We start from the raw sequence: 26,772 nt of genomic DNA on the forward strand, positions 1-26,772 counted from the left end.
GCCGCGGCAGCGGCGGGATGCTCGCGCTGTTACCGGCAGCACAACAGAGCGCGCACGGATCGCGCACCCCCGAGCCCCAGACTCTTCGGAACTGAGAGAGGTGAGCCGAGACGGGTCGGGTCGCACTAGCTTGGGGGTTTCAGGCACCGGAGCGGCCGCGGGGCCCGATGGCTTCTCGGACACCGTCCGCGCGGTCGGTGGTGGAGCTGGCTGGCATCAGCCCGGGGCTGCCTCCCGGTGGCTGGGATGCTGGGACACCTTCTCAGGCCAGTCCGGGTCCAGCCAGCTCTCTGGCGTCTGCCCACGCCGTCGCCCGGGAAGCAGAGCTAGGGTGACAGGCGTTTCTGGGCTATTCAGGGTCCGGGGCTCTGGGGGTCCCGGGCCGCGCCTCGCCTTGTCTCTCCGCCCAGCACCTACCTGTTCAGGCCTTGGCGAGACTTGACCGCGATTGTTCCTTTTGCCCTCTGGAATGTTTTCTCTGGGGTGACCGTGGTTGCAGAAAGAAGCAAACACTTGAATCGGGTTGGTTGGATTCTCTCCGGCGGCGTCAGCAGACGTGACTTCTGCCACAGCACAGCGTGCGGTCGCTCTGTGCGGGGTGGGCAGGGGCTGCAGAGACGCCAGGGGGGAGCTCGGGTCCCGCTCCCAGAGCCTGAGGCTTGGGGTCCCTTCCTGGGGTATGGGAGATAGGCAAGCTCCGGGGTGGTGGGGCGCAGTAGAGAATCGCTGTCATGAGCGGCCCTGGAACTTGAAAAACTCCTTTGAATTCTTGCCATCTGGGTGGCTTTGGGCAAGTTACCTAATCACTCTGCACCTCAGTTTCCCCCTCTGTGAAATGGGGACGGTACTAATACCTCATCTAATTATAGGGAGCATTAAATAAGGTAATATGTAAAAAGAGCTGAGTAGGATTCAGGGAGTCCTACGGGATCAATAAATGATAGCTGCGATTATTGCTGTTGCTGCTATCGTTGTCATTATTATTACTGTTGGGGAGCAGCACAGCTAGTAGTTAAAGGCATGGACTCCTGAGTTCAAATCCCAGCTTGGCCACTTTCTAGTGTGACCTTGGACAAACTACTTAACCTCTTGGTGTCTCCATTTCATTTGCATAATGGGGGGAAGTGAAGGTGCCTACCTCAGAAGCTTGTTGTGGAAATGAAATGAGTGAATACCTGTAAAGTACTTCAAAGAGTGAGTGCTCCGTGTCAGCCATTGATTCTTCCACAAAGGCATAGTGTTTGATCAACCAGCCGGACCTTGCTCTGCTCTGAAGTTGTAACACTGTTTCAGTGCACATTTATCTGTTTTGTGTTGAGCAGATGGGTTCCCTTCTCTCACCTGTGGTTTCACTGACATTGGGGGCTGATCCATTGGAGTCAAGGTGGGTCCTGGAGAAGAAGCTGGTGGGGCAGAGGGACCCCAGGGGTTGTCTTCAGCGAGAAGAAGGAGAATTAGAGATAGGAGTATCCAGCATCTGCGATTCTGAACATTCGCAGAGGAGAAAACCTTCCCTGCGTGGCCATTTTGTTTGACAGGAAATTGAACCTGGATCCAGATTTTTTTTTTTTCAACGTTTTTATTTATTTTTGGGACAGAGAGAGACAGAGCATGAACGGGGGAGGGGCAGAGAGAGAGGGAGACACAGAGTCGGAAACAGGCTCCAGGCTCCGAGCCATCAGCCCAGAGCCTGACGCGGGGCTCGAACTCACGGACCGCGAGATCGTGACCTGGCGGAAGTCGGAAGCTTAACCGACTGCGCCACCCAGGGGCCCCTAGATTTTTAAAACAAACTCTTGCTAAGTTTTTTGCCTCTGAATGTGTGAGAGAGGAGTTGAGGATGGGAAATGCTTTAAATGACAAAACAAAATAAATTACATTCCTCTTGCTAAGAGACCAACAGCATAATTTTGAGGGTTGAGAAGGTTTTCTCCATCCCAGTAAGGTCATATGTGTCTGTGGGGGGGTGGGGGTTGGAGGGAGGTGCCTGCCTCTGGACATCTCACTTGCCCCCCCCCCCCCCCCCCAGCCCTCTTATTTTCTTTACATCATAAACCTGTAACCCACGAGCATCATAAACTTGAAAGCCTCCCAGCTTTGCCCCAGCTTCCAATTTTGGACAATATCCCATGGGGTCAGGGTGGACAAAAAGCAACTCCTGAAGTGCAGAATCCCGCCTGAAGAACTCGATGGGACAAACTAAAGCCCAGACACAGGCCCTCTGGGGGCATGGGGACCACCTTGCATATCCTACTCCATATTAAGGTATTCCCTACTCTGCCTCTGTCACCAACGGCAGGTGTAGAAGGCATAGAGTTCCCTGGGGTGCGTAGGTGGCTCAGTCGGTTAGAAATCCAACTCTTGATTTCATCTCAGGTCATGATCTCATGGTTTGTGGGATTGAGCCCTGAGTCGGGCTCTGTGCTGACTGCACAGCCCAGCCTGCTTGTGATTCTCCCTCTCTCTGTCTTGTGCTCTCTCTCACACTGTCTCTCTCTCAAAATAAGTAAATAAACTTTAAAAAAAAAAAAAAAGAGGGATGAATTTCCATATACCTTCCCTCCCCCTTTACCAGTGCTCACAACTGTTGGGAGGTGGTGACACTGACTATCTAGAGTTTGGAAATTAAACAGCACAGGATCCCAGGGCACCTGGGTGGCTCAGTCGGCTAAGCATTTGACTTCAGATCAAGTCAAGATCTTGTGGTTTGTTAGTTCAAGCCTTGCGGCTGGCTCGGTGCAGACAGTTCAGAGCCTGGAGCCTGCTTCGGATTCTGTGTCTCCCTCTCTCTGCCCCTCCCCCACTTATTCTCTCTCTCTCTCTCTCTCTCTCTCTCTCTCAAAAATAAATAAACATCAAAAAATAAAAATAAATAAATAGCACAGGATCCCTTCTCTTTCCTTCTTCTTTGGGGAGGAGGCAGTACCCTTCAAAGATAGTACTTCTTTGGGGAGGAGCACAATACCAGGCCCCTCAAAAGCCTATACCATGGTGGTGAAGGCTGCAAGGTTCTAATCCAGTCCTTCCACTGAGTAGCTGTGTGGTCTTGCACAAATGACCCCACCTCTCTGGGCTCATTCTCCTCCTCTATAACATGAAGGTAACAGTAGTGGTTGTTGAAACACAAAATGAAATCTATGTGGATTATATGTATATAGAGAGACTTTATATATTTATGAGACTGATGAAACTTTATATAACCATGAGGTGACTCTTTCTTTATGTATATAATGTATAGAATACACAATACACATATATTAGTTCATTTCTAAAAAGAATGTTATTCCATGTTGTGAAGTTTCTGTAAGTGAAATGCATCATGTACACTGATGAATGTGATAGTTTGTTTTCCAACACTTTCCCCCAAACAAAGCTGTTATCTCGTCACAGTGTATTCCCCCAATTAGTGATACTTTAGAATCAAGGAAATAGGGCATTGTACCCGGCAAATATTAAGTGGCCAATAGTTGTGGGCTATTGTTTATAAGGTTCTCTAGAAACACCAAATGCTTGACTGTAAAGAGAAGAAGTTAAACAGAAACGAAACAGAAACCCCACTTGCAGGGAAAGCGGAGGGGAAAAGCCTGGAAAACACGGCTGGGAGTGGACCGAACAGGATCCAAGTTGGCTGCCGAGAAGTTCTCTTGACAGATTGCATCTGTCAGAAAATGTTGGTGGGGTACTTGCTCAGTGCCAGATACTGAGCTAGGCACCAGGGGTAGGTGAGATAGGAATGCTGCCCTCCAGGGGGCCAGGTGGGAGGAAGCGATAAGGTGCAGGTGGCCATATTCTAGATAGGGCAGAGCGTGATAAGAGAGGGGCAGAGGCTGAGGTGTGGAGGGCTCCTGCTCCAGGCACCCAGGGGAAAGGTCCTTCAAACCAGTGATTCATGGGTTAAACCCCACCCAGCCCCCACACGGCTGGGCCTGGGGGCTGCACAAGGAGGAAACAGCCCTGTTGCAGCTGCAGTGGCCAAAAACCCAAATATCCTGGAAAGGGGGCCGGGGTCTCAGAATGCAGGCTGTCCAGCCCGCAGAGGGAAAAAGGAAGACGGCCTCTGAGGGCATGTGGGCTGGTGTTTCCCCAGAGTCTGCCCTGTCCCTGGAGGCTAGGGAGTGTGAGGTCACCCACTTTTCTTCTCTGCCCCTCCAGCTTGCCTGGCCCTCAAGTCCCATCCTCATCATGGCTCCTGGAGAGAAGATCAAAGCCAAAATCAAGAAGAATCTGCCTGTGACGGGGCCCCAGGCGCCTACCATAAAAGAGCTGATGCGGTGGTACTGCCTCAACACCAACACCCACGGCTGCCGCCGCATCGTGGTGTCCCGCGGCCGCCTGCGGCGCCTGCTCTGGGTTCTCTTCACGCTGACGGCCGTGGCCCTCATTTTCTGGCAATGTGCCCTCCTCATCTCCTCCTTCTACACCGTCTCCGTCTCCATCAAGGTCCACTTCCAGAAGCTGGATTTTCCTGCCGTCACCATCTGCAACATCAACCCTTACAAGTAAGCGGCAGGAGCAAGGATATGGAGTGGGGGCCGGGCCCCCCTCAGAGGCCAGAGCCCCACTCAAAGATGACACGTGCCAGCCCACAGGGAGGCTTTTTAGAAATCTGAATTTGCTGCCAACATTGGTAAACTCCCTCCCCCAGGTTCTAAATCTGTCCCAAGTTGTCAATCTATCAGCTGCTTCTGAGGCTGGACTAGCTCAAGCTCTGCAGGAGTGGGAGTCTGCGAGGGTCAGTTTCACTGGGGGTGGGGACTGGAATGTGCTAGCACAGCCTCCCACCCCAGGCACGTGCACACGCACACACGCACAGGTATGTATGTATAGGCACACACAGCCTAGCTTAGCCATTTCCCCCTGAGCCCTCTAAACTCACACCCTCACTGTCCCCGAAACATGAGCTGGAGGCTGACTCAGAAGTGACACCCAAGTGACTTCCGGAAGCATCTCAGCTGCCCCAACCCTCATTTGAGTGAATCCAGCCCCACTAATTGAGATCACTGGGCTCTGGGCAGGATCAGCCATTGGTACTGCCCTATTGTCTGCCACAGGACCTGTTCTAAATGGGTCACTGGAGCTGTGCTCAGGATTATTGAAAACTGATCTGTGAGGCAGGTCAGAATCTGGCAGAATTTGTCTGAGCAGGTGTGGGCATGGGGAGAAGGGAGGAGCAAGGGAGGAAGAGTGTCAAAGGAAACTAACTGGTCAAAATCAAAATCAGGTCTAAGCCTCATTCTCCACCTCAGAGTCTTTTTGTCCCCCCCTCCCTTTCTTCCATCTATCACTTGCACCATAATCATTTACTCAGTGTCTACAAGTTGGCATGCACTGTACTCGAGTCTGGGGCAAAGAACTGAACAACCCAACACAGTCTCGGTCCTAGGGGAGTTGAGTTGTAGTGCAGGAGTGAAATATTAGCAAATATAATTATGCTAATAAAATTAATAGTGACTGTTTACACACACATACGATAAACTCATTGAATCTTTCCAGTGATCTCATTTTACAGATGAGAAAACTGAGACACAAAAAGGCTAGGTGACTTATCCAAGTCCCATATCCGGAACCAGGATGGGGAACTGGACCCCAGGTAGTTTGACTCTGGGGTTTACACCCTCAATCATGATGCTGTGTCGTCTATGCAGGGAGCAAGGGGCAGAGAGAGGAGAGAGGGCAGCAGTTGGGAGGGAGGCCAGGACTACTTGGTATTATGGAGATTTGAAGATGGCGCTGTGCTTCATGCGGTCAATTCCTGTATCATTCTTGTTCCTGGGGGTTATTGAGGTGACAGTGTTACCTTTTCTGTCCCAGGACTGATTGGAGAAGAGTCAGTGTGCAGGGGCAAGTGTGCTAGGTGAAGACAGAGCCGGTCCCCTGGACCCACTTCCAGTTAGCAGTTACTGTCCTCACTGTAATTGTCCTCACCATGGCTGGTTTATGGGAGGCACCTGACAGTCACCACTCCAGAAATGCTGGTCGGGGCAAACTTACCAACACACCCCAAGAGCAAGCAGATGGTAGTGGCATAAACGAAGCCATGAGAAGTCACACAAGGGTCACACGGGAGCCTGTCATCACTTTTCAAGCCAAGAGTCACTTTGGATGGGGCAAATCATAAAAGGCCTCCTTGGCCAAGGAAGCGGGGGAGAAGTGGGCCCAAGGCCGACATACACTGATGGGAAACAGAGGGAAGAGGTACCAGCACTCTGTCAGTGGAGCTCCCCTCTCCCTGACTCCTCCTTCCCCCCTTGGCAGGTACAGTGCAGTGCGGGACCTTCTAGCCGATTTGGAACAGGAGACTAGAACGGCCTTGAAGAACCTGTACGGCTTTCCAGAGAATAAGTCTCGAAAACGCCGAGAGGCAGAGTCTTGGACCTCGGCTTGGGAGGGCACACGGCCCAAATTCCTCAAACTGGTCCCACTGCTGGCTTTCAGCCAGGATGAGACCAGCAAGGCCAGGGACTTCCTCACAGGGCAGAAGCGGAAAGTCAGTGGGAGCATCATTCACAAGGCATCAGATGTCATGCATGTCCACGAGTCCAAGGAGGTGGTGGGATTCCAACTGGTGAGATGCATGTCCTCACAGCTGGGGGCCATGGGATGGGCTAGAGATGGTGGGTCCACGAAGGTTTCTCCTTTGCCATTGTCCCTATGGTCCCGCTCAAAGAAATACACCCAGTTAAGGGTGAAAATTCTGCAAGCAACTAAAACTGATTCAGGTAATATTAAGCAGAAAAAAAAAAAAAAAAGTCTTAGAAAGGAATCAGAAGATCATGGAGGCCTGTCAAAGGACAGAAATTAGGGAAGGTCCAGGGATCTAGGTGGCAAGAAATGGTGAAAGGTCATTTCAGATATGGCTGCTGGATTCAATAAGCTTTCACGATTTTCAGGCTTTTTGTTAATCCATCCATAAAGACGGATTCAGATCCCATCTTGCGACTATCTGATTGGCCAAGTTTGAGTCGGGTCACCTAACAGAGGGTGAGGTGTCATGATGGACAGTCTCATCAGACTGTATCCAACAGGGGGAAGGACGTTCCACAAAAGCAAAATTAGGGTACAGATACCAGAAGGAAGAAAATAGGTAATAAACAACAGAAACACCCAATGTTCCCTGCAGTACTTGCCTTTGTGAGGTGCTGTGGCCTGACTTTTCCTCTCTCCTTCTCAGTCCCATTTAAGGGGCTCTAAGGAAGCAGCCAGTCACCAAAATCGAGTTCCATTAGTGTCCTGGGCAAAGGCAATCAATTACGCTACCTCGCCATGCCCAGGCATCTCTCTAGGATGAGACCTCTCTTCTGTACCTTATACTTGGCTTGCCAGTTGTGAGACCTTGGAGCACCAGTTACAAATCCTGGAGAAATGGCCCTTTCCCTTAATCATCAAGACTTTTCAAAGTCTTCCTGGGTCTTTTCACAAGATACTCTCTCGGCTATCCTTGATAGCAAAATCAATCCTTCAATGCCTGTCCTTTTGAGAGAGATTCCAAACCCAGTGTGATGAGAACATCTGGAACATACTACAGTCTCCCTCTAAGGCTCTAATTATGACATATTTTATTCAACGTTTTTTTTTTTTTATTTATTTTTCTTATTTTTGGGACAGAGAGAGACAGAGCATGAACGGGGGAGGGGCAGAGAGAGAGGGAGACACAGAATCGGAAACAGGCTCCAGGCTCCGAGCCGTCGGCCCGGAGCCCGACGCGGGGCTCGAACTCCCGGACCGCGAGATCGTGACCTGGCTGAAGTCGGACGCTCAACCGACTGCGCCACCCAGGCGCCCCTCTAATTATTACATATTTTAAATGCTGGTCATCCCAGCTAAGGATGGCATTTTAGTTAACATTTGGTAGGTGAAATAATGGAGATGTCATGCCTTGCCCAAGATCCCGCGGAAATATCATGTTGAAGTCTGGGTGAGGATCCAGATTTCTAGACTGCTGATCCAGTAGGAAATGGCTAGAGGGGGGTAGGAAGTCAATAGCAGTAATCAACCAAAGCCTGGATATCTGGAGACCCTACAGAAGCCGGTTTTTCTTCTCACCTGGTAAGCAGTCACAGGGAGCCATGACAAGTGGGATTCTGTGTCCTTCTCTCAGACCCTTCAGGTCCCTGAGGCTGATCCTCTCTCAGCCCTTGGAAGTAAGAGGAAGCCCATCCTTGCTTCAAGTGTCCCTCCTGTTCCGGTCTAGAGTCCTAGGTCCTCATCCTTACCGTCCTTCTCAAGGCCAGTGGTAGTGCCAGTGGCTTCAGCTTACTGTCTCCTCTTATTCACAGTGTTCAAATGACACATCCAAATGTGCCGTCTACACCTTCAGCTCAGGGGTCAATGCCATCCAGGAGTGGTATAAGCTGCACTACATGAACATCATGGCACAGGTCCCTCTGGAGAAGAAAATCAACATGAGCTACTCTGCTGAGGAGCTGCTGGTTACCTGCTTCTTTGATGGCATGTCCTGCGATGCCAGGTCAGGAGAGGAGGCTGCCCTCTTAGCTCTGAGGACTGGTGGCTCTGAGCTCCGAGTCCCTTGCCTGCACCTGCAGCTCAGCTGTGGGGCTTGGGAGTGAAAGATGCTCTTCTCGCTGACCCTGCCCTTTAGAAAACAGCTTACATGGGATCTAGGCTCTGGAGTCACTGAGGAAGATAGAGATGGCATAGAGTCAAAGTATCTTTGAACTCATTAAGTTACTCATAAAAACAGAGGGGTTGATGGTATACGTATAACCTTGCATGCTACCATCATGCACACCAACAATTGAGAACCACTGATCAAGCACAGAGGAAGAAACGAAGGAAAGAGAGGTAGGAAAGAAAGAGAAAGAAAGGTCTATGTATAGATGGGTGAGCTCTCAAACTTTTCTGCCTTTAAGATAACACTCAGATCCCTGGTGGTGACTGAGCAGTGATGGGACATTCTAGAGTGTTCCTGCCTATCTGAAAGCCTTACTTCATTCTTTTTAAACACTAAGCCTTTCTATATGTTAGTAGATACATTGATCTTTATGAAACTGAGTGATTGGAATCATATCTGCCTAAGCGTTAGGTTCTAAAGTCAGTGTAAGGACACTCGTGATGTGGTCCCTTCTCCTGGGATCATTTCCTGGTGTTGGAATGGAAAAATGTCAAGTGTTGGCTGAGAAATTCATGAGTAGAGGAATTTGGGGCAGACATAGGGCACAACGAGAGTCACACTGGGATGGAGACAGAGCTGGGAGGATTAAGATGGGGGAACAAAGCAGAGAGTAGTCCTACATTAACGTGTGGCAGCCGGGGTGAGGGGCTTTGCTTGTGGTTTATTAGACAGAAAGTGGAGAAAGTAAGTCATGTCTATTATCTGTTGTCCACAAAAGAAAGTTGGCCCTGTAAGCCCTTCCCATCCAGCCTTTAGCTCAGATGCATGAGGGGAGCTCCCACCAAAGCTCTTTCTGACCCGTATTCTTCCTTATAGAAACTTCACGCTTTTCCACCATCCAATGTATGGGAATTGCTACACGTTCAACAACAGAGAAAATGAGACTATCCTCAGCACCTCTATGGGGGGCAGTGAATACGGTAAGGAAATCCGCACCAACAGTGAGCATCCTGGCAGGAGGGCAGTTGGAGTGCCCGAGCCTTCCAGAAATGTAGGATCTCTCCACCTGGCCAGAAACCAGGGACATCACTTCCCCTTTGGCTGTGCTGTTTCTATCAAACATCCATGTTGGCTCCTTCTTTTTTTGGTGTCTGTTTTCCTTTTTGATGTCTCCTCTACTTTTGAGAGAGCAACAGTGACGTCACTGGGGTTTCTCCTCCTGGCAAACCACTCTGGCTCAAGCCTGCAGCTAGGGAATGAGTAATGTGGGGCAGGCAGACTTCAGATGGACTTAAACCCAGATGTGCCAAACAGGAGATTAGGGAGGCAAACATACCTTTATCTTGGTTAAGATAACACATTCTGCAGCCAAAACCCACAGCTCTGCCACTGACTGTGTGACCCTGTCCAAGTTATTGCACTTCATCTACACAGTGGAAATCATGATAATGTCTCTGCTTTGGGGTTATTGAGAGGACTTCATATATGTAAAGTGCTTAGAGTAAGTCCTGGCACATGCTGTATTAGTCTGCTCGGGCTGCATAACAAAATATCACGGACTGAGTAGCCTAAATAACAGACGTTTATTTAGTTTCTCTTCTGGAGGCTAGGGACCCAGGGTCAAGATGCTGTGAACTTGGTTTCTGGTGGGATCTCTCTCCCTGGCTTGCAGACGGCTGCCTTCCTGCTGTGTCCTCACCTGACCTTTTCTCTGTGGCAGAGAGAGAGAAAAGGAGAGAGAGAGAGAGAGACGGAGGTCTGGTATCTCCTCCTCTTGTAAGGACACCAGCCTTATGGGATCGGGGCCCTCCTTATGACCTCATTTAACCTTTATTAGCTCTCTAAAGGCCCTATCTCCATTACTGTCACATTATGGGGTAGGATTTCAACATATGGATTAGAAGGGGAATACAATTCAGCCTTTAACACACATGAAACACACAATAACTGCTGGTTGTGTGTTATCATTACTACTATTGGTACCATTACTACTCCCACCACCACCAATAGAACCGTTATGACCTCCGGTACTATTACCACTGCTCTTACTACAGTGACTTTTGTAGTGAAGGCAGGAAACAGATGGGCCTGGCAAAGTCCTAAGCGAACTGAACATGAGTTGATATACAAATATGCTCCCACAAGGAAAGGCAGGAGAACCTCATATGGACTCCCAGCCTTTGCTACTGTGTAGTCTGTACTCTTACCAAGTCTGCAAGAAACCATAATCCAGGGCACGTACTTCAGTGGAAAGAAGGAGTCTGGGACCTGGGAGCAAAGAGCTGCAGAGTCCAGGCTCTGCTGCGCATGTGCTGTGTGACCTTGAGCAAATCCTTGCCTGCTCTGGGCTTCCATTCCTTTATTTACAAATGGAAGAAGTCAGAATGAACTCTCCAAGTTTTCTTCTGTCAATCCATACAGGCCACGAGCTCATTTGTCCTTTCACCAAACATTTATTGAGTGCCTGGTGTATGCCACGTTCTCTTCCACGTATCAGAGACACTAAGGTGAACAGATGCCCTCTCTGCTTCCAGGGAGCTTGAATGATAGTGGGGAGAGACAGACAATAAATGAATGAACAAGCGCATGGACATTATCTGATTATAAATCCTAACGAGGACTACGAGGAAAATAAAGTAGTGAAGGGTAAGGGGGTGCTGGGGTCAGGATGGGGGTTTTATTTCAAATAAGGGGCCAGAAAGGCATCCATGGGAAGAGTTAGTTAGGGGTGAGAAGATCCAGATTAAGGTCCACAGAAGAGCATTCGGGGCACTATCAAGTACAAAAACCCTGCGAAGGAAATGAATTTGATGTGCTCTAGAAACAGAAAGAAGTTCAGTGTACTTGGAGCTTCTTGATAGAGCAGAGAGGGGGCTGAGGAGGGAAACACAGGCAGGGCTGCATCATCATAGACATGACAGCCACAGTCAAGTTTACAGATTTTATTCTATGGCATTTCCTGTGTATCCAGTGAGATGCCACTGAAGGGTTTCGGGCAAGGGAGTGATCTGATTTACAATTTTAAAAGATCCCTCTGGCTGCTGGGTACAGAATTGCCTGCCGGGGTAGGAGGTGAAGTATGGAGAGGAGTTAGGCCAGGGATCAGACACCATTAGTGCTTTTCTCTAAGGGCTTAAGCAGCCACAGCACTGCATGTCCGTTTGGGTGCTCTGCCAAACCCCTCATCTCAAAGGACCATGTCGAGATGCATGTTTTTGGACCCAGGAGTAGTTCCTTTATTGCTCAGCAGAACTGCGGCAGTGACACTGTTTTTGGGGGACACAGCAGTGAACAAGTCAGGCACCACCACCCCCACCTCTCTTCTCCACGAAGCTTCCAGTCTAGCCCTGTACACCTTTCACTTTGTTGGAAATACCTGCATTTTGGTTTTGAGACTCCCAAAGCAGCGGGAGAGGTAGGCTACCACCAGGTAATGTTGAACTAGCCTTTGACCGCAGCAGCCTCTTCTCCTCTCAGGGCTGCAGGTGATCTTGTACATCAACGAAGAGGAGTACAATCCCTTCCTGGTGTCCTCCACTGGGGCTAAGGTGATTGTGCATCGGCAGGATGAATACCCCTTCATTGAGGACATAGGAACAGAGATCGAGACGGCAATGGCCACCTCCATAGGCATGCATCTGGTAAGAGAACATTCTGATTTCTATAGGGGAGTCGAGGAGAACAGACTTCTTTTTTTTTCCCCAAAGAAAACCAATAAGGTGCGGCTTGTGGAACAGCATGTTAGTTTCAAGAGAAAGCAAAGTCTTGATTTTCTAACAGTTCCTGCAAAGATCATTCCAGTAGTTAATACTATAGGCTATCTTTGTATCTTCTATATTGATGAAAAAGGACACAGGATGCCATTTTCGGAAAGAGTTGAAGGAACCTTCCTTATTGCAAAAACAGACACTAGCATTTGTTTACAAGAACTGTGTTGGAAGCAAAGCATCAGACACTAACTATGTTTGTCACTAATATAAATAGAGCAGATTAACACCTTTCTTTCTGGGCCACTTAAAGGTCTATGAGGCATGTAAACCACTTCTTAAGGACTAATGGGAAGTCACTGGGCCATCAAAGCTCTATTTAGCCAATATTTAGCCATCAATTTCACTTTATTTACCAAGAACCCCCTTCTTCCTCAAGTCTTTGACACTCTCTGACCTCACTGGCTGCCAAGAACACTCATACCTGTCAACAGAAACACATCTGGGCTGCAGACTCCAATGCCCAAGTCAACCATGCCCAATGGGAGCAGAAGGGCAAGGCAAGGAGTGTGTGCCAATGCCTGCAGCCACTCCACTACTTATGCAGTTTTCTTGTTTGCAGGGCTGGGGTCTTGCTATGCCAGTAAGCTCTCCACCTTTTGTCTCCATTCCTCGTAAACCTGTCCTCCAGAGCCGTGGTTTCCAAACCTGACTGATCAACAGACTCAGATCCACTGATTCAGAATCTCTGGGAGATGAGCCCAAGATCTGTGTGTTTACCATACTCCAGTGATTCTTCCAAGAGGCAGCAAACTCAGGAACCTCAGCTTTAGAAAGTTGAGTAGTTCAACATGAGAGGAGAAGCGAAGTGTGTCTTCCTAAGCGAGAGTGAAGCTAGAATGACAAAAGCTTTAGCACAGCCATAAATGATGGCTTTGTCCTGGGTTATAAAGTGACATAGTGAGCACTGGGGCTTGTATATCCATCCATTACTTGTCCATTCAGCAGGCTATTTTCTGCATGCCATTATGTGCTGGACACAGGGACCACATCAGAGTGGAAGACATGGTCACTATCCTGTTAGAGCTTAGAGTCCAGCAGAGAGGACCAATAACAGAAAAAAATTGGAAAAGTGATTAATTGTAATCATCAGTACTAACAAGGAGAAATGCAGGATGCATGAGAACATATCAGGGAGATGGCTGACCTAAAGCTTTTTATTAATGAGGGAAATGGGGAGTTCCAGGGGTGATATCTTGAGAAAGCAATATTTAAGCTGAGACAGCTGAGATTATGAACTGGCATGGTGATATTCCAGATGTGGCTTCAGTGTCCCATCAAAGGGACAATCCTGGGGGAAAAAAACCAAAAAACAAAAAACCATCAGGATGGTTTCCTGGAACCTGAGTGCTCTCAGGAGCCATGTTGTTTAGGGGCTTTGTTCCAATGTGAGAAGTTTGTTTCAACATGAGAAGTGTTGAGTACCAACTCAGACTGTGTGAATACTGATTGTCTCTCCCCTACCCCCCAAATAATCTTGAGTGCAATCTATGACACTGTGGCTTGAAAAGACTTTAGGGTATCCCTTAAGGGTCTGGGTCATTGATTCCTCTATTTACTGGGATTGCAAAACCCCCTAATCAGAATAGTCGACATTTTCATCTAATATTTCCCATGCTTATCTGCATCCTGAATAAGGACTTGGGATTTGCAGTACATCCTATCCATTAACACATGTTTATTAACTATCCTTTTGCCCCTTCTTCCTTTCTGCCCCTCACAGCGTCTGCAGACTTGGAGGAGAGGATTGAGAGCTTGAAAAAGTACAAGAACTAAGGAATTCTGCCCTCTGATTTTCTTTACATATATAGTAACATATATATATATATATATATATATATATATATATATATATTCTTTTTTAAGTTTATTTATGTATTTTGAGAGAAAGAGAGCACAAGCAGGGGAGGGGTAGAGAGGGAGGGAGGGAGAGAGAATCCCAAGTGGGCTCCACACTGTCAGTGCAGAGCCTGATAAGAGGCTTGAACTCACAAACCATACAGGGCTTGAACTCATAAACCATGACCTGAGCTGAAATCAAGAGTTGGACGCTTAACCAACTGAGCCACCAGGCACCCCTGCCCTCTGATTTTCTTCTCTGAGCTTAGAAATACCCACCACCTTGTTAAACAAATGTTTTCTTTAACAATGGTGGGTAAACAAAGACATGGGTGGGTTTTCTGCTACACCTAATTTGAGATGTATAAAATCAAAGCCACAGAGCAAGGTCAGTCAGCTCTCTTGCTGATTTATGAGCATTTGCAACAACAAAAAGTGATCTTAGGGATTATTAAGAGGTCAGCAGGGGGTCACTAAGAATAAGTCCAAACAAACTAGACTTCCTTCCTTTCTTATTTGTTTGTTTATTTTGTTGGATAGGCATGTTAAGCTGGTAGACTCAGTCAGTTGGTTAGGCAGTTGGTTAAAAATTTTTCCTCCATTCATTGAAGGGCTGTGTGTCCAAAGTACTGGAAATTCAGAAGTGAATACAACAGAGTATCTACCTTCAAAATATCTTACCTTTAAGACAACACAGCTCTGCAATACAGTTCCCAGCTCCGTAGGAACAGAGACATTCTCTGTCTTGTTACCAGACCCAGTTCTTAGAACATAGATACTCAGTAAATAATGTTGGGTAGAGGGGCACCTGGGTGGCTCAGGTGGTTAAGCGTCCGACTTTGGCTCAGGTCGTGATCTCACGGTTCATGGGTTCAAGCTCCACATCGGGCTCTATGTTGAGAGCTCAGAGCCTGGAGCCTGCTTCGGATTCTGTGTCTCCCTCTCTATCTGCCCCTCCCCTGCTCACTCTCTCTCTCTCTCTCTCTCTCTCCCAAAAATAAATAAAGATTTAAAAAATTTTAAAAAAATGTTGGGTGGATAGATGTATGTATGGATGGATGTACAGATGAATGGGAGCCCAGACAGCAGCTGTCGGTTAAAGCTTCCTAGCTGGTGGATTCTTGAAGGACAAATGTCAGGGAAATAGTTTCTGGAAGGGCTAGCCCAAACAAAAGGCAAAGCAATTGCAAAGGGATCACAGGAAGGATTTTAAGCTGAGTAGTGAAACTTTTTGAGAAGTCTCTTTGGCTAAAGTGTAATCGAGATGAAGTAATCAAGATACCGGAAGCAGCACATTTACAATAATTCCAGAAAGAAATGATGAGGACCTTAGCTGAAGCAATGGCTGTGGGGATGAGCATAAGTGAATAGATTTGAGATACTAAAGCATGGAAGCAACAGGGCTTGACAACCAAGGTCAGTGAGGAAAGGACAGGGGAAAGTTAGATTGATATTTAGGTTTTGGCTTAGGCAGTGGGGTGGTTGGAGGTGTCAGGCTCAGAATTAGGGAATACAAGAGGGATAAGCTTGTGGGGAAGATGACCACTTCGGTTTGGGATATACCCAAGTTGCTGTGCCTCTGGGAAATCAAGGTGAAAATGTCCATAGATGCTATGAGCCTGGAGCTCAGGAGAAAAACTGAGGTGAGGGGTGGGGTGGGCATCTAGCATAATTCCATCCTGGGAAATAAATGCCATCACCAAACCTAACAAAATGTAAATGTTTAAGGGCTGAGCAGAACAAAACTGGAGAAATAGAGGCAGAGAATGAGGAACAGAAGCCAGAAAGAACTGGTGTCAGATAAATCAAAGAAGAGAGTTTCAAGGAACGTGTGAGCCAGAGCACCAAATACAGTTGAGAGGTCAATCAAGATAAAGGGCAAAAGGTGCTCTCTGGGTTTGGCAACCAAGAGATCACGGGCATTCTTTGCCAGAGCAGTTTTCAGCGGAAGGAGTGGAACAGAAACCAGAGCACAATGAGCTGGATCATGAATGGGAGATGAGGAAGTGGGCAAGGGTAGACAACTCACCCGGGGTGGTGTGGAGCCAGGTCCTGGAGAGAGGGGAGACTTCACTGTCATTGCAAACCCTACTGTGCATTTTTATCTTAAAACACATGCACATTTCTTTTCACAAGCATATGTGTAACAGGGATTAAGTGCCAGGCTTTGCTAGGAGCCTGGGTGGCTCAGTCAGGTAAGCATCTGACTCTTGATTTCAACTCAGGTCATGATCTCACGGTTTGTGACTTTAAGCCCTGCGTCAGACTCTGGGCTGACATTTTGGAGGCTGCTTGGGATTCTCAATCTCTCCCTCTCTCTCTGCCCCTACCCCCACTTTGCACTTTGGTTGCATAATCTCCATGTCTCAGTTACCTCATCTGTGAAATGGGGATGATAATAATACTGTCACTTTATAGGCTGGTGAGAATTCAGCAAGTTGATTCATGTGAAACACTTGAAACAGTGCTTCATATGCAGGAAGTGCTCTAAAAATGTCAGCTATTACTGTACTTTTTTTTTTTTTTAAGAAAAGAGATATGAAGTGAAGGGAAAATAAGTTTGGAGCAAAAAGAGAAGTTAGGAAGTTTTTTCCTGTCTTTAGTGACACTTTCCTCCTTTATGAGATGTTGATCTCTTCCATCTATATAGAAAGAGTAGTAGTTATTTGCCACTTGTGTTGAAAATATCTTTCCTGGTTTGTGCTTGCCTTTTAGTTTTCTTTATCTACTGTTTCATATGCAAACACATCAAATGTTTAGATATTCAAAATCTTTGTTTTCTTCTTTAGTCATTATGTTTATTGAGGATTTTCCCTCCCTGAGATCAAATACTGAGTTACCTTCTAGTTATTTTATTATTTCATTTGATACTTTAACCCACTAGAATGTTTTTCTGCAGGATGTAAAGTAGAGATAGAACTCACTGCTTCCTCCAAAGAGATAACAGTAGTCCTAACTTCATATATTGAGTAATTATTTTTTTCTCACTTGATTAAAAGTATAAACTTTGCCATACACAAATAAATTTTAGAATATATTACAGTGTAAAAACATAACAAAAGCAAAAAGAAAGTTAAACCACCCTTAATTCCATCTAGGGTATCATACTGCCACCTGGGCTATTCTGCGGCACAGTTCATACCTTTAAAGAGGTGAGCTGAGGACTCCTCTGAAGTTGGCCACCTCCCCCAGGCTTCTATGAAGGAAGCAGATAAGATCTGGTTTGATAAAAATGGGCCCTGTTGCCCACACATATACTCACATACACTTAATCACGCCTACATATACCCACGCATGCACGCAATACACACATCTCAACCCGTATACATGTATGCACTGACATGTGTGCCTACTCACACTTGTATACACAAAGCTTGCATTCACATACATATCTACCCATTCTCATTTTTGTGTCTCTAGAGGTTAGGAACAGATCAGTTCTGAAAAGCTGATGGTGGAGGGGAGAGAGAAAGGGAGGGAGGGAGAGGGAGGGAGAGCGAGAGAGCAAGAGAGCAAAAGAGTGAGCACTGGAGTGCTGGCCCCATCTGCCCTACCTCCCCACTCCCCCACCCCCCTGTTGCTTTAGGAAGCAATCTAAATAACCCAGGGGCTCTGAGTTCAATAAGCATCATTACAGAGTACAAGGACTCTGAGGACTCAAAAGCATGAAAATTCAAAAGACAATTTCTCTCAATCAGCTTTCTGGAAGTGACCCATGGGCTGGTCCTCAAAGTAAAAGGAGCCCCATCCACTTTTATTATTTTTTATTTTTTTAATGTTTATTTACTTTTGAGAGAGAGAAAGAGCATAAATGGTGGGGGGGGGGGAGGGAGACACAGAATCTGAAGCAGGCTCCAGTCTCCGTGCTGACCTGTCAGCACAGAGCCCGGCTCGAACTCAGGAGTGGTGAGATCATGACCTGATACCATGTCAGATGCTCAACCAACTGAGCCACCCGGGTGCCCTTTTACTTATTTAAAAAAAATTTTTTTAATGTGAGCCCCAGCCACTTTTGCCAGCTGCTCATAGCTTACTCAAGTAGACAGATCCTGTCACCTAGATGCCAGGGTCTTGTACTCAACCCCCCCAACTCCCCAGGCAGGTAGAGCCTATAGCTGCCACGCTGGGCTCTGTGGACAGCTCAGCATGACCCAGGGGCTTGAAGAAACATCTGCCCAGGAAACCTGCTACTTCCAGAAGCTCAGGGGGTTGGCACGGAGTTAAGCTGCCCTCAAGGGAAGCCACTGTCAGCATCTCTGTACCCCAGGGCCCAGCCAGCCCTGGCATGTTCTAGAGGCTCTGGATCTGTTAGCCACCCAGCTATTTGGAGGAATGAAGTACGTCTGTTTATTCTGTACTGACACGGAAAGAGGCCCACACTTTATCGTTAGAGAGAAGGGGAGATTGCAGGGCAAAGGGAACATGTGAGTGCATGTCTGCCTGTCCGCCTGTCTGTATATCTGAGATTAGCTCTGCTCCTCTCCTAGGGAAGAGAGGAGACCAGCCTGTTACTTTCCCCTTTGCTTCTGTTTAAATGTTTTAAAATGTGTACTGTTAATTGCCCTTGAGGTACCTGTAGCTAATTGAGGGAGAGTAATGGTCAGCAAGCAGATGGATTACAATACAAACAAAGAGATGACAGCCACTTGCGATGTCTGTGTTTTCTACCTGTGTCAAACTTCTTGATTCTTCCCTCCTCCACCCCCCAGTTATCTTTCTGTCTGGCCACTCTTAAAAGAAAAAAGATTTCTTTTACCCTCTCACAAATCTGCCATCCATTTCCCCTTTTCTCCCACTCCCAGAAAACAAACAGACAAACAGACAAGGAACCTGGCTATAAGCTGGTCACAATTTATATTTAATTATCATTCCCCCTTGGGAGAGACATTATCCTTTTTTTGTTTTTTAATTGGCTTGTCTGGATTGTTTATTTGCAGCGACAAATATTAATCTAGAGCCAAACTTAGTACACCACAAGAAAACATAATTTAATAAGGTATTTGAGCTGTGAGTCACAATTCTCTTACCTCCTTGGACCATGGTATCATTCTACTCTCTTGGGCATTCCTTGGCCCTCTCTAAGAAACTCAATTTTTTCAAGTCAACTTCTGGGACCAGAAGACAAGAGGGTAGGAAATGGGTCTTTCACTGGGAGGAGAATCCCATGTAGCACACAGTCACTGCTTGTTTTTTTTTTTTTTTTTTTTTTTTTTTTTTTTTTTTGCCCTGCTCCTCCTGCCCACTCCCTGGATTCTCCATTGGCTTACTATCATTTTGAAAACCAAATCCAGATTTCCCAGCATGGCATAGGAGGCTGCCATGATTTGGCCTTGGCCTTTCTCTGGTTTCACCTTTCTTGTGCTACATTCCAGCCACCCTGGCCCTGACCCCCCTCAGCCTTCGCTGCTTCTTCTGCCTTAACCCCGTCTCCTACTTCGTAGCAAATCCAGCTCTTTCTTGCCATTCCTTGTTGAGCCAACAGGTCCCTTTCTCAAAGACATCTTCCCCAATCACTCCTGGAAACACTGTACCCTTCCTCCCCAAGCCCTCCAATCTCCCTTCCCAGTTTCACTGATCACTAGCCACAATTATCCAAAGTTATCTTATACATTTATTCGTTTTGACCATCTATCTACCCCACTAGGAAGTAAGCTCCATAAGAGCAGGGAGTGTGTCTACTTTTATCATTGTTGAGCCCACAGTGCCTAGAAAAGCACCAGGCACCTAGTGGGTGCTTAATAAATATTTACTAAATGAATGACTACATGCACGCTCAGCCTGTCTGGGTTCTGGGGCAGGGTAGGGCTGAATGTGTGCTGTTGTGATTACAGACGGAGTCCTTCAAGCTGAGTGAACCCTACAGCCAGTGCACAGAGGACGGGAGTGACGTGCCGATCAGTAATATCTACAATGCTGCATACTCCCTCCAGGTACGGGCAGGAGAGGCCGCTCAGCCCCGGGCTGTGGCCTGGACATAGGAGACAGTTATATATAACCGGGTGTGTCTCAGACCAGGAACTGTAGTGATAATTCCTGGGGTTCATCCAAAGATCTCAAGAACAAACGATGTCAGCTGGTTCTAGTCCTCTTCAATCCATCTGTAACCAGAGCTGAACTGATTGCTTGAGGTTTGCCTGGAACACAATGTACAGATGAGACAGGCCTGCTTCCTAAATAGGCCTTGGCAAGTGAGGGGCAGGAGAGAAACAGTCTGGGAGAGGCACTGGCTGAGGAGTCAGGAGCCTATGGGCCCACTCATGCCCTTCACTTGCTGATGCCCTTGGACAAGGGATGCCATCCTCGGCAATCACAAGGGGAGGTTGGATTGGATCAGGGGCTCCTAAATGGCAGCCCCCAGGCCCCTTCCAGGCTGCACACCTAGTTTTTCCAGCCTGGATGGTGTTTAGAAGCCAAGGAATTTCATAAGAAAACCCAGATTTCCAGCTTCTCTTGAAAAACAAGATCTGGCCACTTTGGGCCCATATTCCTGAAATGTAAACAGTGGGTGGAGTGGCCCCGTTAAAGAAGGCATGTGTTTTCATTCCCCATGGTCCCCACCAGCCTCTAGTGTATTACTCGTATCAGCAGCTCCCATGAGCATTTGAGTTTTCAACCCTCTAGTGCGATCATCTGTTCTGCCTTCTTACATTCTGGAAGTCTGTAGTTCCTCTCCTACTGGGATGCTCAGAGTTCATGAAAGTCAATCCAGTAGAATAAAAAGACCAGGTGCTCCTGAGCACCGGGTCCTCTAGCTTACATCAGAGCTGAGCTTAGAGGTGGTAAGGACGCTAAGTGGAAAGAGACTTTTAGTTGGAGAATGTCTGCTTATAGTAGAAATGCAGTCAAACTGAATGTAAGACAGGGAAGGGAAAGGAAAGGAACGGAACGGAAAGGAAAGGAAAGTTAAGTTCAGCTCAGCTCAGCTCATTGGAAAGACGCTCCTGGATAATATTTAGTGAGAGGCTACCATGTGCAAACACTTTACATATATCCATCCATTCATTTCCTGCTCACAACAACCTCGTGAAGTAGGTATTGTTTTACTTATCTCAACAGTGAAGAAACCAGAACATCAGAGAAGTTAAGGAACTTGCCTTACACAAGCAAGAATGCTTTATACACACAGCTGGGACATGGCAAACGTGGGATTTGAGCTGAAGCAGCCTGCCTTCAGAGCCTTTGCCATGAGCTTTTATGCTATATGCTTTGTGGATATTGCGGTAGCTTCCGATCCCCAAAGACCCCCAAACATGGAAGGACGGGACCCGGAAACAGAAAAGTTGGGGACTGTGTTTCTCTGTTTCTCGGCATCCATTTCAATGTCCCCCACTCACGCGATTGGAAAGGGTCCATCCCCAGCCGCAGCCCCAGCTCACCCCATTCACCCCATCTCAGTTCACCTGAATTCTCAATAACTGCCCTACCCTGGTCCCTTTGGAGTCAGGCCAGCCCTGGCCCAGTCCACTGTGTCACGAGGGGCACATTAATGCCGTCTGCCAAGGCTGTGGGAAGCTGACCCTCTGGATGAGGGATGCGTAGGGAGGGAGCTCTCTGGCATCCACGTGCAAGGAGATTAAAGAGAATCCCTGGGTTTCATTTTTCAGATCTGCCTTCACTCATGCTTCCAGACAAAGATGGTGGAGAAATGTGGGTGCGCCCAGTATAGCCAGCCGCTACCTCCAGCAGCCAACTACTGCAACTACCAGCAGCACCCCAACTGGAGTAAGTGAGAGCCGCCCCCGGGGGGTGGAGTCAGCCCAGCCCCAGCACCAGCCTGTGCTTTGGCCTTTTGCGGGAAGGAGCCATCGGTAGAGAGATGTTAGGCAAAAGTTTTACTCCTGTCCCCAAGCCTGGCTTGAATTCGACTTTCCAGTTAGGACCAAATGCTGCACCCCAACCTGTGCTAAGATGTTGGCCACCTCTATCAACTCCAGGAGACGGGAACTATTGGTGGTACCTTTTCACAGAACAGATAACTGAGGCTCAGTATGGTTAAGCAACTTCTCCAAGGTCACACAGCCAGGGGGTAATGGAGCTAGACTCAAAGCAAGGGCTGCTGACCCCCCCAACATATGCCCTTAACCTCCACAGTATTCTGTCTCTCAATATGACAAAGCAGCATTTATTTCTAGAAAACCAGCGTTTGTAGAAAATGGGAGCAGAGGGGCACCTGGGTGGCTCTGTTGGTTAAGCGTCCGACTTCGGCTTAGGTTCATGGGTTCGAGACTCAGGTCAGGGTCTGTGCTGACAGCTCAGAGCCTGGAGCCTGCTTCGGATTCTCTGTCTCTGTCTCTGTCTCTGTCTCTCTCTCTCTCCCCCTCCCCTGCTCACATTCTATCTCTCTTTCTCTCTCAAAAATAAACATTAAAAGAAATTTTAGAAAATGGGAGCAAAATCATGAAAAGGGGTCCCAGGGAGATACCCCTGGTGACTCCCAGGAAGGACGCTATGGCCCCACAGCTCACACTGCCCTCTGCCCTGTCCCCCAGTGTATTGCTACTACCAGCTGCACCAGGCCTTTGTCCGGGAAGAGCTGGGCTGCCAGTCGGTATGCCGCGAAGCCTGCAGGTGAGTGGGCTGGAAGGATGGAGCCTGCGGGGCTGGGCCAGGCCAGGCCAGGCCAGCCATACTCACTCCGTACCCTTCTCCCCTTAGCTTTAAGGAGTGGACACTGACCACCAGTCTGGCACAGTGGCCATCCGAGGTTTCTGAGGTAAGTTAATCTTCTCCATCTTTCCCCTCACGTTCTCATCCTGGAGCCCAATGTCCTGCCTGTGTCCTCTGGACTCAGGAGAGATCTACAGGGAAGGCCAGGTTGGGGGGCTGAGGCCAAGAGGGGAGGCATATGGGCTGGCCCTGGCGTCTTCAGGCATCCCCAGGTCACTCCTTATTTCTCCATCACAGAAATGGTTGCTGCCCGTTCTCACTTGGGACCAAGGCCAGCAAATAAAGAAAAAACTCAACAAGTAAGCAGACCCCACCCTGTTTCCTCTGCCTGTGCTGGCCCTGGGCCTCAGCCTCCTTACTTGCTTCCTCACTGCCAAACCCTCTCTTTTTCATTCACTCATTCCTTTATTGAACAAATATTGATCAAGCTCATGTCAGGAGCCAGATCCCACTCTAGGCCTGGGGGTCTCAAATGTTTTGGCTGTGACCCACATTATGAAAATAGTTTTCCATTGTGGCCCATTGAATAGATAAATGAGATAAAAGTCTCATGTAACAGCACTTGCTACTGGTGTAACAAAGCATTCGGGCTGATTTTCAGACTGTGCAAACTGGTATAGCCAAACCAACTGTTTACATCCATTTCAACAATCATGACGCCATTCTCAGTGATTAGTGCCCATATCAGTTGACAAAGAGTTTGAACATCTCTGGGGCTGCAATCTGATATTTCCTATTCTGTTTCCCTTTGTCAAAGGGTTTTGGTCATGGCCTAGGAAATTTATATCATGGCTTCCTGACGTATCTTGACCTGCTTGGAAAAATACTCCTCTGAAAATACTCCATGAAGCTTCTAAATCCTGCTTAAATTTTCCACATCAACATTCACTTCCAAGAGAGCTTTAGCAAAAATCAGCTGGGCCAGAGTTCAGGGACCTCAGGGGATGGAGATGAAGGTGGGAGAGGATGGGGGAATTACCATGTGACCTCACCTCTTTCTGGGCCCTTCCCATCTCCACAGTGGAGGTTAGTCGAGCCTCCAACATTTATTGCATATCCACTAGGTACCAGGTGCTGTATGTGGTGCTGGGGGTATCATGACGACCGAGCAGACATGATCTCCGTCCCCAAGGTGCTGACAGTCTAGTCGTAAAGGTCGACTTTGACCAAGTAATTGCAAACTCTGAAAGCAAGCATTGCAAGCCAGTGACCCCTAGACCAAATATAGCCCCATGAAAGCAACCCATTACTTCCAGCTTTCCTTGAAAGATCAGAAGTTCCAGAAACAGCAAACCTCCATACCTGTGTAGAACTAAAGAGTTGAGTCATAGCTGCCCCTTTGGAATAAGCGTGGACACACTTGCCATAGTCCCACCAGGAGGCAATTTTGTGCAGCAGCTAACAGCATGAACTTTGAAGCCAGATTTCTCTAGTTCTGAATACTGGATCTGCCCGTTTGTGAGTGGTGTGGTCTTGGGCAAGTTAGTTAACCAATCCGTGTCTTAGTTTCCACATCTGTAAAATGGGGATAATTAAAACATAACGACATAGGGTTGTCGCGAGCATTCAACAAGTTAATTCATATAAGGCACTTGGAACGGTGCTTGGCAACACAGGAAGTGTCCAATAAATGCTGGCTGTTATTATGGTCGTTATCATTATTACGTTATGCCCAGCCTACCTCGCTCATTTGTATTACTTGCATGTCTCCTATACATATTTGAGATTGCAATCAAACAATCGCAATATCAGGGCTTGATGAAGAACAGGGTGCTATGGGAGTATACAGCTGGGTGGACTGACTCAGGCTGGTTGGGAAATGGTTTTTGAGTGAATGAGGGGCCTAAGCTACCAGGCCCAGGCTGGAGATGTGCTCTAGGGTGCAGAAGGAGCCCCAGGAGCCAGGTTCTAAGATTCCTCTGGAGCTCAGAGCCTGGGCCATGCTGGAGTCTGGGAAGGAGGGAGACAGCCACACTGAAGGGCTGGTCATCTGGTAGATGCAAAGGCACCTGACTCACCTGGGCCCTGCCTGTTGGAATTTCTCCAGGACGGACTTGGCCAAACTCTTGATATTCTACAAAGACCTGAACCAGAGATCCATCATGGAGAGCCCTGCCAACAGTGTGAGTGGCTTCTTTCTGGGACCTGCCTGGGGTCCGCAAATGTGCCCATCTGCCTTGTCTCAGGGAGCAGAGTTAGATGCTAGGGATACAGCCGGAACTGGCAGGGCCACCACAGGCCAGCCAGGACTTGGATCAGATAAGGCAGAGGAAGAGGGGACAGGAAGCCTGCCCACTTCTTCCTCCAAATCCATTCAGGGCCAGGACTTGCCTGGGGCTCCCTTGGGAACTGGGGTCCCTGCATGAGGCCAACTTGGGTGGAGGGGCACTCTTAATGGTGTGGCTTGACCTCCCTCGCAGATCGAGATGCTTCTGTCCAACTTCGGTGGCCAGTTGGGCCTGTGGATGAGCTGCTCCGTCGTCTGTGTCATTGAGATCATTGAGGTCTTCTTTATTGACTCTTTCTCCATCATTGCCCGCCGCCAGTGGCATAAAGCTAAGGAATGGTGGGCCCGGAGGCACGCTCCCCCTGGCCCTCAGGGCCAGGACAACCTGGGCCTCGATATAGACGATGACCTGCCCACGTTCACCTCCGCACTGCGCCTGCCTCCAGCCCCAGGCACCGAGGTGCCCGGCACACCGCCTCCCAGATACAACACACTGCGTTTGGAGAGGGCCTTCTCTGGCCAGCTCACAGACACCCAGATGCCGGCGGAGTCCTGAGGCGGGGAGGGGAAGAGAGATGTAGCTAGGAGCCCAGCCACAGTCTGAGAACTCAGACCGTGTCTCCTGCACACGGAGGGGACCCTTGGCACCCCCTCTGGCTAGGCTTTTCAGAGACATTGACTAAAAATCTGCTTTGAACAACAACATGGGGCCTGGGTGTGTGCAGGAGACCCTTTGGGCCCTGCCCGGCAACCCTCAGCCATCCAGGGTGAGAAAGATCCGGCAGCCCAAACCCCTCCCACATCTGCTACGGAGAGAGATGGGGGCCGAGGAGATGGCGTCCGCCTGGACGAAAGCCAGAAGTGAAGGCTGACAGCACTTTCACCAGGTCTTGAGAGAGAAAGACTCCTCCGAAGCCCCAAGCCCAGGGTTTCACCCACTCCTCCAGTCTGGGCTGGGGCCCAAGGACGTGCCCTTAGGTATCAAGGCCAGACAACCACTGCCTAGTGCCAAAGACAGGAGGAAGCACCAGCCCTGGAGCTGGTGCTGTTTGTGAATAAACTGTTCTTAGTTGTTGACATTGGGGCAAGGTCTTCTCTGTGCCCTCAGGCAGGGGGGCTGGCCCAAGGTCCTTGGAGTGTGTAGTGGGGAGGGTGCAACAGGAGTGGGGAGGTCTGGGGATGTGACAGGAGGCAGGGGTGGGGCCATGTTCTGGGGAGCCAAGCCAGTGCCCTGGGCCCCTTACCCAAGCACAGAAAGGCTCGTTCAAGGGCCTTGCTGGATGGACACCCCTGTCCAGTGGTGGCCCAAGGTATAAAGGATCATCTGATAACTCACCTCAGCATCTCTCCCTCCCAGACAGGCCCCCCTCCCCCACACAAGGCCTGCCCCTCCCCAGCAAGCCAACCACAGCAGACAACCGCTCACACCTTCCAACGTGGTAATACCTAACATGGATTAAGCACACAGTAGGTATTCAATGTTAGCTCAGCAACAGTGTGCTGGGCGCTGTTCTAAGCACTTAGAGATGGGGCAACTATAACCCGCAGGCCAAATCCTGTGTGCGCTCATGACCTAGGAATGTTTTTTTTTTTTTTTCACTTTTAAGTGGTTAAAAATATCAGAAGACTGTTTTGTGACTCATGAAAATGATAGAAGATCCCATTTTCCGTGTCCATAAATAAAGTTTTATTGGAACACA

General features: G+C 48.3%; 1 protein-coding gene across 1 annotated transcript; it reads left to right on the forward strand.

Moving 5' to 3' along the window:
• Nucleotides 1–26,772, forward strand: SCNN1G (sodium channel epithelial 1 subunit gamma). The gene is made up of 13 exons (XM_030301354.1): nt 1–100; nt 4,153–4,499; nt 6,256–6,565; nt 8,277–8,467; nt 9,449–9,552; nt 12,050–12,213; nt 20,010–20,108; nt 21,783–21,900; nt 22,668–22,746; nt 22,834–22,891; nt 23,083–23,144; nt 24,893–24,968; nt 25,266–26,772. Exons 2-13 carry the CDS (start codon nt 4,183–4,185, stop codon nt 25,626–25,628), a joined length of 1,941 nt encoding a protein of 646 aa, XP_030157214.1. The 5' UTR covers nt 1–100; nt 4,153–4,182; the 3' UTR covers nt 25,629–26,772.

This window comes from Lynx canadensis, chromosome E3 (assembly GCF_007474595.2).
Source record: "Lynx canadensis isolate LIC74 chromosome E3, mLynCan4.pri.v2, whole genome shotgun sequence".
Classification (NCBI taxonomy): Eukaryota; Metazoa; Chordata; class Mammalia; order Carnivora; family Felidae; genus Lynx; species Lynx canadensis.

Coding starts and splice junctions, on each gene's coding strand:
- SCNN1G (XM_030301354.1), top strand. CDS start 4,183: ATGGCTCCTGGAGAGAAGATCAAAGCCAAAATCAAGAAGAATCTGCCT. Junction 8,468..9,448: donor GGCATGTCCTGCGATGCCAG/GTCAGGAGAGGA, acceptor TCTTCCTTATAG/AAACTTCACGCTTTTCCACC. Junction 22,892..23,082: donor GGCCATCCGAGGTTTCTGAG/GTAAGTTAATCT, acceptor TCTCCATCACAG/AAATGGTTGCTGCCCGTTCT.